Genomic DNA, 20,064 nt, shown 5'->3' with positions numbered 1-20,064 from the left:
TGTTAGCTTCTTTATTGGCATACTAGGGGAAAATTTGGGAGCCATATTTACACAACATTGAGATAGGAGATTCTTAAAACAAGAATTGCAACCATATATGGAGGTATATAATCAGCATTTGAGTTACACAATAACCTTGTGGCTACAATAATATGCCTAAATGAATATGGCTTTACTCCTCTTCTACTGATAAACCTGAAATTCTCTGGGATTCTCACAAGACTGTGAATTTTATTTGCAGTAAAACGTCATAACTTTGCAATTCTTGTGATCTAGGTGCTTACCTTATCATCTGTAATCATATATAATACACCGTGAGAGTCATTTAAATCTTGAAAGTCCTTCATCATCTCTTGATGATATCATTTCAGAATTTACAAAAATTTTATCTGAGACTACTCTAAAGTGAGTTAATCAGGACTCTATAGAGAAGTCTACACCTGCACGTACATATGAATTGTCCTTTCCTTGAACACCCCACTTCCATCCCATGAACACACCATTTTCCACTCCAGCACAAAGTGATAATATCAGTAATAGAATACTTTTGAAACAACATTAGCTTTATTTCATACTGAATAATACTGTAATTCTTTTCTGTGCAAAATCAAGATTTCTTGTTTAATATAAATATATAGTTCTGAAAAGAACTTACCAGGTTTGTAGATGACAACAGGATGCTATGTCACCAGTCACTATGATCAGTTACCTCTGGTTCCTGCAGACCAGCTTCAGAAAGAGAGAAGAGATAGTTTTGGTGGTTCTGTGGTAGAGAGAATTGACCAGGTGGTGAACAGCTGGATAAGGGAAAACAACTGTTGGTTGAACAATTAGTCAAAAGAAGTAGTTGTTGAGGAGAGGCTGTGAACAGTGGAGAAAAAAATATTAGCCAAGGCATAATTGTAGTACAAACTGAAAGGTCTTCCAGCCGAAGAGAACTTTATTTTTCTTGTGTTTTTTTTTTCTTGTTTCCTTCGACTAACCCTGGTATTTTATTTAAAGTGAAATTCGTTCTTTTTTTTTTTCTTTAATTACAGATTACATCATGGTTTTCTCATCTTTTACAATTAATAGAGCCTTTACCAGTCAACAGATCAAGAAAAAGTTTTTCCAGTGTGAATTTCATTAGTGCTAAGAAATAGAGAGAAAGGCAGTTTAGGAGAAAATCATATTTCAAAGTAGTTTTTAGGCAAAATTATACCTGGAACATACACAATATTTTAGGGCAGTGGTGATCAGCCAGAGATCTTAGGAACTTTGTCAAGCAAAGCCTCAACAGCTGCTCTGCATATCTAGAAAACATTCTGGACAGATGGACATCTTTGGAACTTTGTCAAGCAAAGCCTCTATGGCTTGTATTTATGCCTGTGAATTCTGGTAAAAGTATCAGTTGGTTTTCATATACCTATCAATATTTGTATGACCCTGTTTGAATAATGCACCACGTTTATTCTTTCTAAATACATGATCATCCTACCAGAACAGAGTCTACTATTTCACCACCAGTTCAAGAACAGTGAATGTTATAATAGGACAATTCACATACAAACAAATTTAGTAAACTGACTACATAGATATCATCAGAGATGAAAAATCTCCTATGATCCAGACATCTTAAGGAACTATCTCAGAAAAGCATAATCAAGAAGGTAAATTACCAGGAGAACTTAATGTTTGAAACATAAAATTAGGAATTGCTTTTAGCATTATTTACAGAGTATATATAGAATACATTCTTTTTATACACATATAATATTAAATAAAATTGTATTGTTTGTATTTTTATCTTAGATGAATGAAGATATTTTCAATGCACGCTAAATAATCCAAAATATACAAAATAATCTCACAGTGCAAGGTAAGAAAAGGAAAAAGCAATAATCTTTGTATATAAAATATTAAACTTCTGGAAATAATAAATCACATATTCATAAAATAAAAAAACATGTTAAAATTATAAAATATTTACAGCTAAAAGACAAAGTAAACATTGCCATCAAAATCTGTGTTGTACAACCAAGTAGAACATATTATAAAATATATACATACAAATGTACATATTTTTATAAATAGACTCTTTAATCTGTTTTATTGGGTTAGTTGTTCACTGTAGACATAGATAAACAACCACAGAAGAATAGTACAGAAACAGAGAGAAGAAAAGGTAAAGATTAATGAATAACATAGTAGTAAAAATAATTCAGTAAGTAATAACTTCAGTTTTTGAAAGTGGATAAAAAATAAAATCTAGTTATAAAGCTACAAGCGAGTAAATGGTACTAGGAATGGGAATATACATACTCAGACATCATAGATATTTTTCCTTGCATTAGACCTAGGCTCATGAGTGAGTTCCAGGCCCCAGGGGCTTCTAAGTAATGACATCAAGATTGAGCTTTGATTTCTACATGTATGTGCATATATGTGTACAGCTTTACACCAAAGTACACACACACAGAGAGAGACTACACACACACAAACAGACTCTCTCTGTCTCTCTCTCTCTCTCTCTCTCTCTCTCTCTCTCTCTCTCTGTCTCTCTCTCTCTCTCTCTCTCACACACACACACACACACACAGAGAGAGAGAGAGAGAGAGAGAGAGAGAGAGAATAATTATTGTTATTTATTTTCTATATAATTCTAAAAAAGTGTAGATAAATATAACTGCAAAAAATAGAATCAAGAAATTAGAAAAGAAAACTTTTCATTTCAAAATGACATTTCAGTTGATATCTTACTAAATAAATAACATGATTCAATTAAGAAGGAATATGTAAGAGTTATAAATGAAGTAGATTATGAGACTTTTTCTGACATAATTAAGAGATTACCTACACAAAGAGAGAAAAAATAGTATATTCCAGAAAGAAAAGACAGCATCTTAAAAATGTCAATTATCACATACATTGATCTCTTCATAAAACATGACAATCTGGATCTTAGCAACATTTTTTTAAAAATGGGGTTTTATAATCTTACTTTGAAGAAAAAAAATATCATATGGGAAAAAGAACAAATTGTCAACAACTAATGAACTTACTAAACTCACATTCACCAACTCCTTTGTTGTCATGCTTTGCATGTTCTGCATTATCTCATAATTAATATACATATACCTACATGTGTTTTTTATGGTTATATAAATTCACCCATTTCTACAAAATTGCTAGAAAAATATCTACACTATACATTTAAAAACTTTATTGTGGCTATACATATGAATGCTAAATTCTTTTTATTTTTATTGAAAATATTTCATATCATATGTTCTGAACATGGTTTCCTTTTCCCAATTTCTCCCTCCTCCACACCCTCTGAACTCCATACCATTTTTCTCTCTTTTTAGAAAGGAAACAAGCTAACAAACAAACAAACAAGAAAAGAAAAAAGAAAAAGACACACACAAATAAAAAATAAAAACACATAATGAGAAATTATAACATATAATCAAATGACAAGACAAACAAACCAAAAGCCCAAACAAAGCAATATGAAACCAAAAAATTCTAAAAAAAAAAAATACCATTGAGTTCATCTTGGGTTGGCCATTTGCTGTGCATGAAGCTTACCCTGCATTGTGGTTAACATATCCAATGAGACTCCACTGTAGAAAACTAAATTTTCCTCTGCTAGCACATGTTAGTTAGAGATACATAGGTTCTTGTTTGGAGATGGGAGCTCCTTTTCCCCCCCTTTCAGCATTGGGCTTCAACCTGTTCAGTGAAGGTACATGTTGCCAAAGTCTCTGCTGGTTCATATGTCCATTGGTCCTATTGTGTCAAGAAGGCTTTGTTTCCTTGGAGGTCATCCATGTATATCTATCTGGCTCTTAACAATTTTTCTACCTCCTCTCCTGCACAGCTCCCTGATCCCTGAGGGGGAGGGTATGATGAAGATATCTCACTTCGGAGAAGGAGTTTTAGTCTTACACACTCTGCACATTGTCCAGAGTTAGTTTTAGTGATTTTCTTTGATGATGGATGACAATGGAACTGATTTATGTACTCATAACAGAATGTCTTTAGGAGTCATTTTATTGCTCTGTTCTTTTAGCAGAACAGTATCATTTCATTTTCCCCTTACCTCGTTGCCTACGTAGTCTCAGGCTCTTGGCCACTCGAGCTGAGGAAACATGGCCCAGGAATGCAGTCATGTAAGAAGAATTTGGAAGGCTTGGGAAAACAGTTCAACAAAAAAGATAAGAATTCCTGAGAGTCAGTTTTTTCAAAACACAGAAATATTCTGGGAATATGTTTCCACGCTCCCCCCAGGCGGAGCAAAAAAGTGTCTGTTTATTTCACATTATTTATTACTGCTTGCTATTAATAATCAGAAATTGTTTAAACTGTCAGTTTTGTGCTTCTATGGAAAAACATGTTTTGTCATTCTTAGCTTCTATTTGTAACTGTATACAGCTTGAATTCATATAAACATTACTTATACGAACTTCCTTAATCTTCATAGTATACATTGTACGGTGGGTGTTCTGAATAAAGTCACCTATTGCATGAGACTTTAATCCTCCTCGTCCATCAGCTCAGTTCTCCCTGGTCCTCACACCACTGGAGTGGTGGCACTGGTGCCAGGAGTGGGTTCCCTCTCAGAGAGTGGTTGGTTCTATGAAAACATACACTATATACCAAATTTCAAAATACTCATGCACCTTCCTAGTATATATTATTTTTCTATTGTTACAGAACATTATTAGGAATGTTGAGACTTATAAAAACACATATTAAATTTCTTACTGTGTTGATGGGTCAGAATTATGAAAGCAGTTCTATTGTTAAGTAGAATCCATTGAACTGTCTCTTTTCTTAAAAATCACATTATTTGCATATATTCATTATGCATAATGATGTATTACAGGAAGATATCTGAATATATGAATTTCATGTACTTTAATGGTATTTACGCCCCCACACCCCGTCTCCTCCGCACCTTCCCTGTTCTCATCCATTCTCATTACAACCTGATATCTACTTTCATACCTAAAATGCATGTAAGATTTGATATGATAAGATATGAAGTCTAAGATGCACAAATTGGGGGAAACATGGGATATTTGGTTTTATGAGCTGGCTTTTGTCATTCAATGTTATAATTTCCATTGCCACTTCTTTTCTTAAATGCTGTTTCATTTTTATTATATCTAGTAGATTAAAAAAGAAGAAAAAGAAAGAAACAAACAAATGAAAACAAAATAAAACAAAAAAAACCACAACAAAACAAAACAAAACAAAAACACTTCTGTGTATATATACCATATTATCTCCATTGATCTTTTAATTGGTATATAGGATGATTCTATACATTATCTCTTTTAATAGTGCTTCAATAATTGTAGACATGAAAATGTCTCTGTGATATGTTGAATTAAAGTCCCCCAGGCAATACTCAGACATGTTATAGCTGTTTTACATGGTGGTTCTATTTTTAATAATTTAAACTTTTCATGCATATATGCAATGTATCATACCACTACATTGATTTTTATAATTGTTTGGTTAATTTACATTTCCAGTAGCAATGTATAATTGTTCCCTTTATTCCACATTCTTGTTGCTGCTTTATTAATTATAGAAATTCTAATTGGGGTGAGTTGCAATCTTATTCTGTAAAATTTTATATTCCTTCCATCACTTCAAATTGAAAAGTTAATGAGCTTCTTTGCACCATTGGTAGAGATTATTCATGGGAACAAACACCATATAGAAAAGCAGTATCTCTGTTTTCTTTACAGGGAATATGTCTTATTACATTAGGCTCATTTGTTGAAACAAAGACCTCATTTCAAAATGATTCATTTAATTTCCTAGTAAAAGACATTTTGGCTACATGAGATAAAATGTCCAGAGATTTTGGCGATTAGAAATTAAACATCATGGATGAGCATTATTCAGTTTATTAAACATAATGAAGTCTCTAAATGTCTTATTTTACTAATGCGTTTTTAAAAGATATTTCTACTTATTTTCTGTAATATACATCACTAATTCTACACATATATATTTGTATTTAAAAACATTATATATTTTTTTAAAACTGGAAGTAACTAATGTTAAGTTACAAAGACTCTTAAAAATCTAGTTTTGTGCATTAATTCAGTCAGTTTTTTAGTTGGCAATAATGTCATAAAATATAAATTATTTTTTCTTTAAAATATACATATGCTCCACACTTTTCTAATCTTATTTAGTTATATTTCTTATGTAACAATAGTCATTGATTTTGATTTTTCTTTTGAGTATTTACCACTTAAGCATATGACAATGCTATCATTTTATTTCATTAATTTAATTATAACACTAATTTGAATTGTATAATCTCAGAACTAATATGATCATTGAACTATGTTCCTTTTATGCTTCTTATTTATTCTCTAGGATTTTCTTACTTGCTTATAATTTTTATATTAATATACAATTTTAGCTTTTATTTTACTATTATAACAACAGTTAGCATGAGATCTAACCTCTTAAAATTCTAAGTGCAATATTGTTAGCTGATTGTTAACTGTGGGCAAAATGTTATCTGACTGATCTCTATTACTTATTCCTCTTGAATAATTAAAATTGAATGCCCATTGCTTAGCAATTAACCATCTGTGCCTCCCGTGAAACCCACAGAAGCATTTTCCCTCTCTCTCTGCTCATATAAGCAGAATTATGCAAAATTCATTTTTTTGTGTGTCTGACTCAATTCATTTAACAAAGAGTCATAAAGATCCATTCACATTTTTAGATACTCAGATTGTTCTAATACCAAATACCAAATAACTAATCAGCTATGTACATATCACGTTATCTTTATCCCTTCATCCACTGATGTGCACTTAGGTTTCCGTACAGCTTTTTAATTTTAAATATTATAACAATGAACAATAAGGTGTTCTATTTCTTTTCAAGAACATCATTTATATTCCTTAACATTAATACACAATTTGGTATTGATGAATCAAAGTTATTATTATTATTATTATTATTATTATTGTTGTTGTTGTTGTTGTTGTTATTGTTATTGTTATTGTTATTAGTAATACTACTACTACAATTTTTTTACTTCACATTTTGATTGCAGCTTCTCCTATCTTCTTTGCTTTTAATCCCTGTCTCTCCCCTCTCCTCCCCCGGTCCACTCCTCCTCCTTTTCTCCTCAGAATAGGGGAGTCCTCTGATGGATATCAACCAGCCTTGACATATCAAGTTATGATAAGACGATGAGCATAGCCGGGCATGATGGATCATTCTTTTAATTCCAGCACTCGGGAGGCAGAGAGGCAGGTAGATCTGAATGAATTTGTGGCGAACCTCATCTACCCATCAAGTGCAGGACAGCCGTGGTTGTTATACAGAAAAAAAACTGTCTTAAAAAACAAAAACAACCAACCCAAATCAAACAAAACAACAAAATCAAACAAAACAAAACCAAACAAATCAAAAAACCAAACATGAAAATACAAAAACAAGGAAAAAAAAAAAAGAAAGAAGACTAGTCACTTCTCCCATTGAAGCTTTAAGAGATAGCCTAGTTGGGGAAAAAGATCCAAAGGCAAGCACTGGAGTCAGCAACAGCCCTTGCTACTGCTATTAGGGTTCCCATATAAAGACCTAGCTGCAAAACTGTTACATATGTGCAAAGGGCCTGGATTTGCCCCATTCATGTTCTCTGGTTAGTGGTTCAGTGTCTATGAGTACCTATTGTATCCTTCTGGGGTCTTCTGGGGCAAGCAGCCCAGTGTCAATACTGTAATCCAAAGCAGTTTGAGAGTCATGTGGACATGGTAGCTCACAAGGTCTATAAAGCCCTGATCCAGGGCATCTGATCCCAATGTCTGACCCTGGGGTTCAGGGGCATGTGAGGTGCACAAGTAAACAACGCACCCGTTCACTCATGAGTGGCTATTAGCTGTTAAGTAAGTGAGAATCAAGCTGTAATCCACAGGCCCAGAGAGGTTAGGTAAAGAGGAGGGCTCTCAGGGTGGGGTGGGGTCACATGGACCTCCCTGGGAAGGAGAAACAGTACATCTTGCAGGTGGAGTCAGGGTAGGTGGGGACAGAAACAGGAGGGGTGTAGAGGGAGGGATTACAGGGAGAGACAGCTAGAACTGGGGAGCATTTTGGAGGGTAGAAACCTAGTGCAGTGGAAACGTCCTGGAACCTAGGAAGGTAACTCCTAGTAATGGAAGATATGAAGTCTGAAGTGGACATCTTTTGTAGCCAGGCAAAGTTTCCGGTGGTGGCACTGGGTTGCATTTGGCTGAGGTTTGGGTTTTTTGTTTGTTTTTGGCTTGGGGTTCCATGGAGATACACAAACAAACCAGGCTGATGCTAGGACAGAGAGCTGCCTTCAGCAAACTGATAGTGGGGTCCCATTGCCAAGGACCACATCCTAGCAGAATGGCTAAGATAAAGAATTTCAAGTGACAGCACATGCTGTAAAGTATGTGGAGAAAGGCTAACACTCCTCTATTGCTGATGAGAGTGCACATGGGAAAATCACTTTGCAAATCCATCTGGTGATTTCTCAGAAAATTGGGAATAGTGCAACTGCAAGACTCAGCCAGCCATACTACTACTGGGCATATACCTGAAAGGTGTTCCACCATACTAAAAAGACATTTGCTCAACTATGTTCATAACAGCCTTAGTCATAATAGACAGAATCTAGAAATAACCTAGATGTCCATAAACTGAAGAATGAATAAAGAAACTGGTACATTTACACAATGGAATATTACTCAGCTATTAAAAGCAAGGAAATATTGAAATTTGCAGGCAAATGGATGGAACTCGAAGAGATCATGCTGAGTTAGGTAACCCAGAACCAGAAAGATACGCAAGGTACATACTCACCTATAAGTGGATATGGGCCCAACATAGATGTCCTCTGAGTTATTCCACCCAGTGGGTATCAGGAACTCACTGCTGGACTCTGGGCAGAGCGCTGAGAGTGGTATGGAAGAATGAGGGCATGGAAGGACCCAAGATGTTCAGGAGCCCCACGAGGAGACCATCAAGACTGGCAAACTTGGACCCAGGGAAACTGCAAATTGTTACACCAACCAAGGACAATACAGATAACCTAGGCCCCCTGTTCAAATCTAGCCAATGGACAACTCATTCTCCACAGTTGTGGGCAGAGCAGGAACTGCCTCTGATGTGAACTCTGGTGTCCTCAGTTTGATCACTTCTTGTGGGATAGATTAAGCTTTGTCGCAGGTGGAAGCAGTCTTGGCGGGCTTTATCCTTGGAGCACACCATGAATACCTTGTGAGAGACTGTTTGGAGCCTTCCTGGGCTTGGAATTCAGGAAGCCTACCTAGGAACCCCACCGTGGCTATTGTTTTCCTAATTGACCCTCGAAGGGAGAAGGGACCGCCCTTTGCATATGACTGGGAAGGTGGGGGAGAGAAAAACAAGAGGTAGAAGGAGAGAAGGAGGAGGCGCGGAGAGAGAGGAAAGGACCGGACCAGCTCGTGGGACTGAGACACCTAAGAACCCGTCCTGCCGAACAGATTCCAGGAGGTTTTAATCTTCTGTCCCTTTAACCTTTTTTTCCTTCTTGTATATGCTAGTTGGGTTGTATAATAAAGTTTAATTGTTAATAAACTGAGCCAACATCTGGCGCCCAACGTGGGGCCCGATGGGTTCCACAATCCCTAATGATATGAGGGAAGATTCAGTATTCCACGGGATAGAAATGTTGTTTCAGGGTATTGGCAAAATTGCAACTGCTGTTGCAAAACTCTTTCCTGCATTATACTTAGAGGGAATTCTTTGTTTTCTCATTGTTTTTTTATTACAATATTTCATGCTTAGAAGGATTAGAAGACAGGCTAATGACATAGAAAAGCCGGAAGGTTCAGTAAGTTCTATCCTTTTGGAAAAGATTGCAGATTTGACTGGACAGATAGAAAGGCTGAGGTATAAAAATGAAGGGATGGGAAAACGGATAGAATTTTTGGCATTTGGTAGTGATGAAGGACAGAAAATAGAGAGACCGGAAAGCCAGAAAAATCAGGAAGAGTCAATAAGCTCTATCCTTTTGAAAAGAATTACTGACTTGACTGAACAAATAGGCAAAATACAGAGAAAAGTGGAAGGGCTGGAAAAGCAGAAGGCACCTTTGGTTAAAAAGGGTGAAGAAGGTCAGAAACCAGAGGCAAAGGAAGCCAGACCGACCAAAAGGCCTTTGAAAGTAAATGTACCAGTGGAGGATACTTCCACAGTCACCCAGGCACCTTCAGCTTTTCCAGTCACTGTAAGACATGTAATCGAGCCAAATGGTACTAAGAGTCATGACAAAATAGCCTGGTGTCCTGTAGACATGATGGATTTAAAACATTTTAAGGAATCCGTCGTCAGATATGGTATGCATTCTAACTTCGTTAAACAAATGTTAAACAGCTGGGCCTATCAGAATAGACTTGTTCCCCAAGATTGGAAAAATTTAGTTTCAGCGGTATTGGAAGCAGCACAACAGTTACAGTGGTTATCATGGTGGCGAACAGAGGCTATAAAAATAGAACAAAAAAATATCGCACAGGGAATAAATATTAATAGAGATCAGTTACTTGGTGATGGACCATATACTAACATGAGAGAGCAAATTCAAGCTGACGATAGAGTGATTGAACAATGTCGTAAGGCAGCCTTGAGAGCTTGGGAGCTGGTAGAGGAACCTGGGAAAACAACTATTTCTTTTACTAAGGTGTTCCAAGGACCTCTGGAGCCCTTTACAAAATTTTTGCAGAGATTAGGATCTGCTATGGATAAGGCGATGCCAGATTCTGATAACAAAAAGGCATTAAAACTTATCATGGCTTATGAAAATGCAAATACTGAATGTAAGAAGGTGCTTAGACCGTTAAAGGAAAGAGGCGCTCCATTAGATGACTGGGTAAAGGAGACAGTTAATATCAACTCTCAGGAATATCAGAATAATATTGTGGGACAAGCTTTAGTCAGAGAGCCCAGATATCATAATACTCGGTGCTTTAATTACGGTCAAATCGGTCATGTGCAAAGAAACTGTAGAAATAGAAGGCGCACTAACCCAGGAGAAAACGTAACTCATAGAAAAAAGCAGGGGGGTTCTGGTTATGATGGTAATGACGTACCAAGACTCCCAGGGTACTGTAGTCGCTGTGGAAAAGGGAAACATTGGGCTCGGGATTGTCAATCTAAGCGAGATGTGCAAGGCAATATCTTGCCGACGGGAAACGGCAGGAGGGGGCCATCGGCTCGGGCCCCCATAAACAATGCCAGCCGAATTCCTTTGGCCTTTCAGGAAGTGACAAACCCGCAGAAAAACGGGAACTGAGTGTTAGCGATCTAATGCATGCTACTGAAGGCAGTACAGTCTTGGATCTGGCTTCAAATATGTCTCTTACCCTAACTCCTCAGGTTGAATGTAACAAATTAAATACTGGTGTTTTTGGACCTTTGCCTTCAGGCACAGTAGGATTGGTTCTGGGAAGAAGCGGGCTGACGTCTCAAGGTTTTATTGTGCATCCTGGTATTATAGATGGAGATTCTAAAGGGGAAATAAAATTCTTGGTATGTGTGAAAAAGGAGATGAAAATTGATGCCGGGGATAGGATTGCTCAACTCCTACTGTTTCCTTACATTAAGGGCAAAGCCGCTCCAGTGGAAAGGACTGGTGCGTTCGGGAGCACAGGGACCCGTGTGTTCTGGCAAACAGTAATTAATGATCAGAGACCTAAGTTAATTATACAATTGAATGGTATTAAAATAGAAGGCTTGGTAGACAGTGGAGCTGACGTCTCCATCATTTGCCAGAAGTCTTGGAACCAAACTTGGCCACTTAAGAAGGTTTATACGGAAATTGTAGGAATTGGCAAGTTATCTCAAATAAAACAAAGTGTACAGTGGCTTGAGTGTGTGGGACCAGATGGGCAGATAGGGAGGCTGAAACCCTATGTGGCTGACATTCCTATAAATCTATGGGGAAGAGACCTTTTACAGCAATGGGGTACTCAGATTACTATTCCTGCAAATACTGAGATAAAGAAGGTTGAAACAATGGGTGAATTGGTATGCGCTTCTAGGGAAGAGATTAATGTAAGTGATCAGAGGCGACCACCAGCTATGCCCATTGTCCAACCTCAGAATTCTTCAGATTTAGAGTGTCAAAATTTATAAGAGGGGCCACTGCTGAGATACCAACCGCCTTGCCCCTAAAATGGATTTCAAACAGACCTGTATGGCAGGAGCAGTGGCCCTTAACAAAAGAAAAGTTACAGGCGCTTCACGGTTTAGTGCAAGAGCAGCTAGAGGCTCAACACATCGAAGAATCTTCCAGTCCCTAGAATTCCCCTGTGTTTGTGGTAAGAAAAAAATCAGGTGGTTGGAGAATGATAACAGATTTGAGGGCCATAAACAAGGTGATTCAACCCATGGGTTCGCTTCAACCTGGAATTCCTTTGCCTTCCTTATTACCTCGGTCTTGGCATATAATTACAATTGATTTAAAAGATTGTTTTTTTTACCATACCTCTACACGAGAAAGACAGGGAAAGGTTTGCTTTCTCAGTACCTACTCTGAACAGTAATTCTCCAATGAAGAGATATCATTGGAAGGTACTTCCACAGGGAATGTTAAATAGCCCAACTTTATGCCAGTATTTTGTACAACAACCTTTAGAAATACTTCGTAAGCTGTTTCCTCAATCTATCATATACCATTACATGGATGATATTCTGCTAGCTGATTCTGATCCTAATATTGTAAAAAAAATGTTTCAGAAAGCACAAAGAATTCTGCCATGCTGGGGATTACAGATTGAGGTGAAAAAAATACAAAGAGGAGATTCAATTACCTATTTAGGCTATAAAATAACTGAACAAAAAATTCGACCACAAAAGGTACAGATCCGTAGAGATCAATTACAAACTCTTAATGACTTTCAGAGATTATTGGGCGATATTACCTGGTTAAGGCCTACAATCGGGTTAGCTACCTATGAGTTAAGTAACTTGTTTCAGATTTTACAAGGGGATTCGGATTTAAACAGTCCTAGGTGTTTAACTGCTGAAGCAGAAAAGGAGTTAATTCTGGTGGAACAAAAACTTCAAAAGGCATATGTGGATAGAATTGATCCTGAACTTGGTTGCATTTTGGTTATTTTGCCTTCAAAACATTCTCCTACTGGGCTTCTCATACAAAGGGAAGACCGGATTATAGAATGGATATTCCTGCCAAATAAACAAAGCAAAAAATTGAAAACATATATAGAGAAAATTTCTGAATTGATTACAAAGGGAAGAATAAGGTTGCGTCAACTGTCAGGGATGGACCCGGCGGAAATTGTAGTGCCTCTTACTGATTCTGAGATTATGTCACTATGGGTAATTAATGAAGATTGGCAAAAAGCTTGTAGTAATTATTTGGGAGACATTAACAATAGATACCCAAAAAGCAAACGTATACAGTTTATAAAAAGAACTAATTGGATCCTTCCAAGTATTGTAAAGAGGTCACCAATCTCAGGGGTACCCACCTTTTTCACTGATACAAATAAATCAGGTATGGCTGGTTATAAGTCTGAGAAAATGACCAAGGTGATTAAAAGCCCATTTACATCAGTTCAAAAATCAGAATTATATGCTATTCTTATGGTTTTGTTAGATTTTCCTAAACCTCTTAATATAATTACTGACTCTCAATATGCTGAAAAGGTTGTTTTGCATATAGAAACTGCTGAATTTACTCCTGATAACACAGAATTGACTACTTTATTTATAGAGCTGCAACAGGTCATCAAAAGCAGAAATTATCCCTTGTATATTACTCATATTCGATCCCATACAGGTTTACCAGGTCCATTGGCACAAAAAAATGAAGAAATCAACAAATTATTGATAGGTAATGTATTCGAAGCCTCCAAATTTCACGAAAAACATCATGTCAATGGTAAGGGGTTGAAGAAAAGATTTTCTATCACTTGACAACAAGCTAGAAAAATAATTAATAAATGTCCTACATGTTCCTTATATAGTCAACTACCATTACCTGCTGGAATTAACCCTAGAGGTAACAAAAGGAATGAAATTTGACAGATGGATGTGTTTCATTTTCAGAATTTGAAAAAATGAGATATGTACATCATACCATTGATACCTATTCAGGTTTTCAATGGGCAACTGCCTTAAGTTCTAAAAGGGCTGACTGTGTGATTACTCATTTACTAAAAATAATGACATTTATGGGAATACCTGCACAAATTAAGACTGACAATGCTCCTGCATATGTGTCCCTTAAGATGAAAAACTTCTTTATGTATTATAATATGAAACATGTTACTGGTATACCTCACAATCCCACAGAACAAGCAGTTGTGGAAAGAGCTAATCGTACCTTAAAAGAAATGCTTATTAAACAAAAGGGAAGGGTAAAGACACCCAGGAATCGATTAAATAATGCTTTGTTGACTCTAAATTTTCTTAATGTAAATGATGAAGGGACGTCAGCTGCGGAGAGACATTGGATAATAAAAAAAACTAAGGAATTGGGGCAACCAATATTCTTCAAAGACTTGGAAAGTATGAAATGAAAACCTGCAGTAGTTTTGAGATGGGGTCGTGGGTATGCGTATGTTTCCACAGGGAGTAAAAATATATGACTACCAACTAAACTTATAAAGATTAGATCTGACCATATAACAAGTGAATCTTAAGAGCTACCTGGTTCTTAACAAATTGACATTGTTCCTTACAACTTGGAGAACTAATGCCCTCTTCTGTCCTATTGATGTATATGCAGGTAGAGCCCTGTATTTACAAAAAGCAAGACAATACTAAAGACAACAGACAACATGAGTGATTTAACCCCAAAAACATGCCTCTGGCACCTCAAACAAGATGCCTCAAATGATGTTCCCTTAAAAATTATATATGTACTAACATACCTGTACTAATGATTTATAAAGTCTGCTTACTTTCAGAACAAAAAACAGGACAATTATGAAGATCGAACTTCTGCCTCTGGCACTACTACTTCTTCCAGAAATTACATGCATATTAACAATAAATCGGCTAGCCAAAAGGATCAATCCCAAAAGGACTGGACAAAAAACAGCTAGCTTTTCCAGCGCTTGGCCAATATATTATTTTTCTTGGGTACCCAAAAATATTTTTCTCTTAAACAGCATCAAGTAATTTTGAAAACACGACGCCCCCATTCCCAGTAGGTGGGATGTGTGTTTTTGGTGGGTTACCAATGCTCATCTTTGCCTAACGGGGTTATTTACAATTAATAAAAGTTCATTTGGGGATTTCTTTCTTCTATCTTTCTTTCTCTCTTACTTTCTATCCCTTTTAATATTAAAAAAAAGGGGGGGAAGGAAGGGAGGATACAGGATTGTAGAATAAAAGGTAGATTATTGAATCTACTAACTTAAAAAATTCTACATTGGTATTGTAGATTGATGGAAATTTAAGACATCTGATTGACGGAAATTTAAGACTTCAACTTTTGCTTCACATTGATATGAACTTAAATTGTATATTCCATTCATTTTTGCCTTATGTATTGTATGTTATATGTTGACAAAATATTGTATATTGTATGTTAGAAATTTACGTTCTTTTTGTTCAATGTTTATTTGATGTATTATTTGTACCACTAATGTCTTATAAAAAACTGTTTGGAATCATCGGGGATAAAAGTTGGTATTTAGTTACGTAGAAATCCTATTAGATACTCACTTTGTTATAGAGCAGGTTTGTTTAATAGCTTGTCTATGTCTTCAAAGGAATAGATTGATAACTGTAAGAATAGATAGATTTGCTCTTCAAACTCTTCAGAGATCCACAGAATATGGCATTTAATGATGAGGGCTTTCCTTACAGAGAGAGACATCTGCTCCTGGCCGCCTCTCCATTTGCATCATTGAAGATGGGGGCTTCAAGAGACGCTGGTGACAGAATGGTCACTAGACGGAAAAACTGCTCTTCTACTGCTCTTATCTCTACGGCTGATGACAGGCTGACTGTCTGCAACGATCAACAATGATGCTGGAAAGATGACTGTCCAGCTTTAAAGAGAATAGATGGACCAGACCGTCGGATTTCCTGCTTCAAAAAGCAGTTCGTTGGATGTTTTGGGCCGAAAGGCTGAAGACTGATTGCCCCAATGAAGGAGAGAATTCGGTGACTATCCAGGCAGTCTGCTCTCTCTGTACTCTGCAACTTGGAAGTTGCCTGCCAGCACTTCCTTTATTAGATAGATTTTCCTTCTTGGGTCTCTGATGGGATTGAAGACTAGATAGCCACGGTGTTACTAGAAGCTTTAGTAGATTAATAATTACAATTTCTCATGAAAGAAAAGGACTCTCTTTGGTAGGATAGTGGTATACTTTCCCTTAGGTTAACAAGTATAAAAGGACTTTGTTATGTTCTTGATTCCTGATGAGTATGTATATATGTATATATGTATATATGTGTATATAGTTCTTAATTTTTTAGAGAGAAGGGTGAGGTGTGGGATAGATTAAGCTTTGTCGCAGGTGGAAGCAGTCTTGGCGGGCTTTACCCTTGGGGCACACCATGAATCCCTTGTGAGAGACTGTTTGGAGCCTTCCTGGGCTTGGAATTCAGGAAGCCTACCTAGGAACCCCACCGTGGCTATTGTTTTCCTAATTGACCCTCGAAGGGAGAAGGGACCGCCCTTTGCATATGACTGGGAAGGTGGGGGAGAGAAAAACAAGAGGTAGAAGGAGAGAAGGAGGAGGCGCGGAGAGAGAGGAAAGGACCGGACCAGCTCGTGGGACTGAGACACCTAAGAACCCGTCCTGCCGAACAGATTCCAGGAGGTTTTAATCTTCTGTCCCTTTAACCTTTTTTTCCTTCTTGTATATGCTAGTTGGGTTGTATAATAAAGTTTAATTGTTAATAAACTGAGCCAACAACTTCTATTCGGTGGGGAGGCCCGGCAGCACACAGATGAGGGGGAAGTAGGCTATCCTGATGAGACCTTATAGCCTGTGGTCACTGACCATATCATTGGGGATGTTTATTCTTCAAGCCAAATGGTAGTTTAAAGATGTCAATGCTATTAAAAAGACTGTTACCGTGTTTCTTGCACTGTATCCTATGTAACCCCATTATCTTAAGAAGGAAATCCATGCCATCTTAGTGAGTTTTCTTCAGCTGTGCAAATGTCAGTACTTTAGGACAACCCTCTATCTCAGACAAGTAGCTGTGATCAATATAGGTCAGTTGCCATAGCCACAGAATGGCTGGCTCCAGGTAATGCCAAGAACTCAGAAGCCACAGGAAGAAGTCTGAGGCAGAAATACCATTGGAACCTATTTAAGAAAGATGTGCAAAGCTAGCCCTTATCTGAAAAGGTGAAATAACTAGCCACAGGCATTCTACATTTAGTGTTCCAATCTCATGCAACTGTATACTACTTGGCACTGCTTATTGTGATATCTTTATCACGACGATATCTTTAGCATGGCTCAGTTGTCAGTCATCACATGAAGACTCATTCTATTACATAGTGTGGTTCAATGTAGCTCCACTGAGCATAGGAAATTATTTTCCAGTCCCCAGTAGGACCCAGGATATTTTCCAGGTCTTGCATACAGGACAGAGTTTTATGAACCACTACAGTAAATAAAAGATGTTGCTTATCCTGGATTATATATGAGTACATCCATCATATAGGTAGGAAGAATTTGTGAAGGAGGTTGAGTGTCTGAGTGGCTTCTGGTCCACTCATCCAACAGGCTTGCCCACAGAGACTTCATAACAGAAATGATGCTTAGAATTCTCAGTCCTAGCCTTGTACCTTGTACTTGCTTCATTTCTTCCTCTATATCTTTCCCATTGTACTAGACTCTGGACCCACGGCGGAGTGGCAGGGAGCCTGGGGATTCCCTAGATGGCTTCTGCCACATGGTTTCATTTTAGAGCCTTGAAATGCTCTTCACTCACTGAAGTCTTCCTTTCTTTTCTCTTACTTAGGCTCTTGGATATTGTTTTTATAGAATATATATTACTCAAAAATGTCACTCAAAAAAGCAGATGATCTATTAAGATTTCAGGATTGAGGCTTTTGCAGACGCCGCCGTCGCTTCACGTCGCTTGCTGCAGCCATGGTCAACCCCGTCGTGTTCTTCGACATCGCTGTCGATGGAGAGCCCTTGGGCCGCGTCTCCTTCGAGCTCTTTGCAGACAGAGTTCCAAAGACAGCAGAAAACTTCCGTGCTCTGAGCACTGAAGAAAAAGGATTTGGATATAAGGGTTCCTGCTTTCACAGAATTATTCCAGGATTCATGTGCCAGGGTGGTGATTTCACACGCCATAATGGCACTGGCGGCCGGTCCATTTATGGGGAGAAATTTGAGGATGAGAACTTCATCCTGAAGCACACAGGTCCTGGCATCTTGTCCGTGGCAAATGCTGGACCAAACACAAACGGTTCCCAGTTTTTTATCTGCACTGCCAAGACTGAGTGGCTGGATGGCAAGCATGTGGTCTTTGGGAAGGTGAAGGAAGGCATGAACATCGTGGAAGCCATGGAGCGCTTTGGGTCCAGGAATGGCAAGACCAGCAAGATGATCACCATTTCCGACTGTGGAGAAATCTAATTCTTTTGACTTGCGGGCATCTTACCCACCAAACCATTCCTTCTGTAGCTCAGGAGAGCGCCCCCGCCCCATCTGCTCCCAGTACCCTGTAATCTCTGCTCTCACTGAAGTTCTTTGGGTTCCATATTGTCCTCATTCCCCTCCAAGTTTAGCTGGATTGCAGAGTTAAGTTTATGAGATTATGAATAAAAAGTAAATAGGAAAAAAAAGATTTCAGGATTGAAACCCTCCTGTAAGTTTATGATAATATAAAATAACCAATAATTTCTTAGTATAATTTTGGCAATATTTATTTAAAAACATACTTTTAATTTAGCCCAATGTCCATGTTATCTTCTTATTATAACGGATGTATATTTACACAATAATTCATGCTACTAGTGTGCATATAAGTTCTAATAATCAAGTGGAAAGTGGTGAACAACCTCTTTGTCTACTTGAGTGAGATGGTTTGACTAATTATAGCCCATGGATCTTTTTCTCCTACTGGGTTTTCTCATCTGGCTTTAATAGGACAGGAGGTACCTAGTCATACTGCAAGTTGATATACCATGCCTGGTTGATCTCTATTGGTGTCTTGACCTATTCTGAAGAAAAACTGAGGAGGAATGGATGGAGGTGAGGAAGAGAAGAGGTGGGGAGAGGGACTTGGAGGAGAGAAGGGAGGAGAAACTGTGGTCGGGATATAAAAATTAAACGAAAACTAGACATACACATTAAAAATCATGGAACATTAAAGTTTTAGAATTTCAAAATATGGTGACAAAACTGAAATAGACATACCAATGCTATTATAGGAAGAAGTGCAACTTTTACAGTTTTTAAGGCAACAATACTGTCTCCTGTCACTATTTCTGAGAAAAGACTTGCCTTGACTTTTTATGAGTTCTGTAGCAGATGCTTTTTTAAAATATATTTTATTAATTTTTTCATATTGCATCTCAATTGCTATCCCATCCCGTGTACCCTCACATTCCTCTAGCCCTCCCACTTTCCCTTTACTCCCCTCCCTTATGACTATGATTGAGGGGGACCTCCTCCCCCTGTATATGCTCATAGGATATTAAATCTCTTCTTGGTAGCCTGCTGTCCTTCCTCTGAGTGCCACCAGGCCTCCCCATCCAGGGGACATGGTCAAATATGGGGCACCAGTGTTTGTGTGAAAGTCATACCCCACTCTCCACTCAATTGTGGAGAATGTCCTGTCCATTGGCTAGATCTGGGTAGGGGATCGAAGTTTACTGCATGTATTGTCCTTGGCTGATGCTATAGTTTGAGCAGGTTAGTGTCATGAGACACAAACCTCACACACACTGAGTCCAGTTAGGATCTATGGACCCAACCTGAGCATTGAGTCCAGTTTGCGTCTCTGGACCGAAATGGGTCTCTGTGGCCAATCCACATGCTTAGTCAAATTTGCGTTGAGTCTAACCACATTCTC

The 20,064-nt window shown here is 37.7% G+C and overlaps 3 protein-coding genes and 1 long non-coding RNA gene across 5 annotated transcripts in view; 3 read left to right on the top strand and 1 right to left on the bottom strand.

Annotated features, from left to right (window-relative positions):
- The window catches only part of LOC311602433 (melanoma-associated antigen 10-like), a 306,945-nt gene that overhangs the window by 2,735 nt on the left and 284,146 nt on the right, over positions 1 to 20,064 (top strand). The window lies entirely within an intron of this gene.
- The window catches only part of LOC311602432 (melanoma-associated antigen 10-like), a 306,883-nt gene that overhangs the window by 12,259 nt on the left and 274,560 nt on the right, over positions 1 to 20,064 (bottom strand). The gene's annotated exons all lie outside the window — the stretch shown is intronic.
- LOC311601839 lies at positions 9,259 to 16,935 on the top strand. The gene is made up of 2 exons (XR_014780662.1): positions 9,259 to 9,636; positions 15,360 to 16,935. It is a non-coding gene; the product is annotated as an uncharacterized lncRNA (long non-coding RNA).
- On the top strand, positions 18,090 to 18,832 carry LOC311601440 (peptidyl-prolyl cis-trans isomerase A-like). Its single transcript, XM_084788896.1, has one exon. The coding sequence runs from the start codon at positions 18,129 to 18,131 to the stop codon at positions 18,621 to 18,623; it is 495 nt and encodes a 164-aa protein (XP_084645022.1). The 5' UTR covers positions 18,090 to 18,128; the 3' UTR covers positions 18,624 to 18,832.

This window comes from Acomys minous (assembly GCF_964271855.1).
Source record: "Acomys minous genome assembly, chromosome: 7".
In the NCBI taxonomy this organism is placed as follows: Eukaryota; Metazoa; Chordata; class Mammalia; order Rodentia; family Muridae; genus Acomys; species Acomys minous.
Note: the sequence above shows the minus strand (reverse complement) of the source record. Positions and strands in the feature narration are given on the sequence as shown.

Coding starts and splice junctions, on each gene's coding strand:
- LOC311601440 (XM_084788896.1), top strand. CDS start 18,129: ATGGTCAACCCCGTCGTGTTCTTCGACATCGCTGTCGATGGAGAGCCC.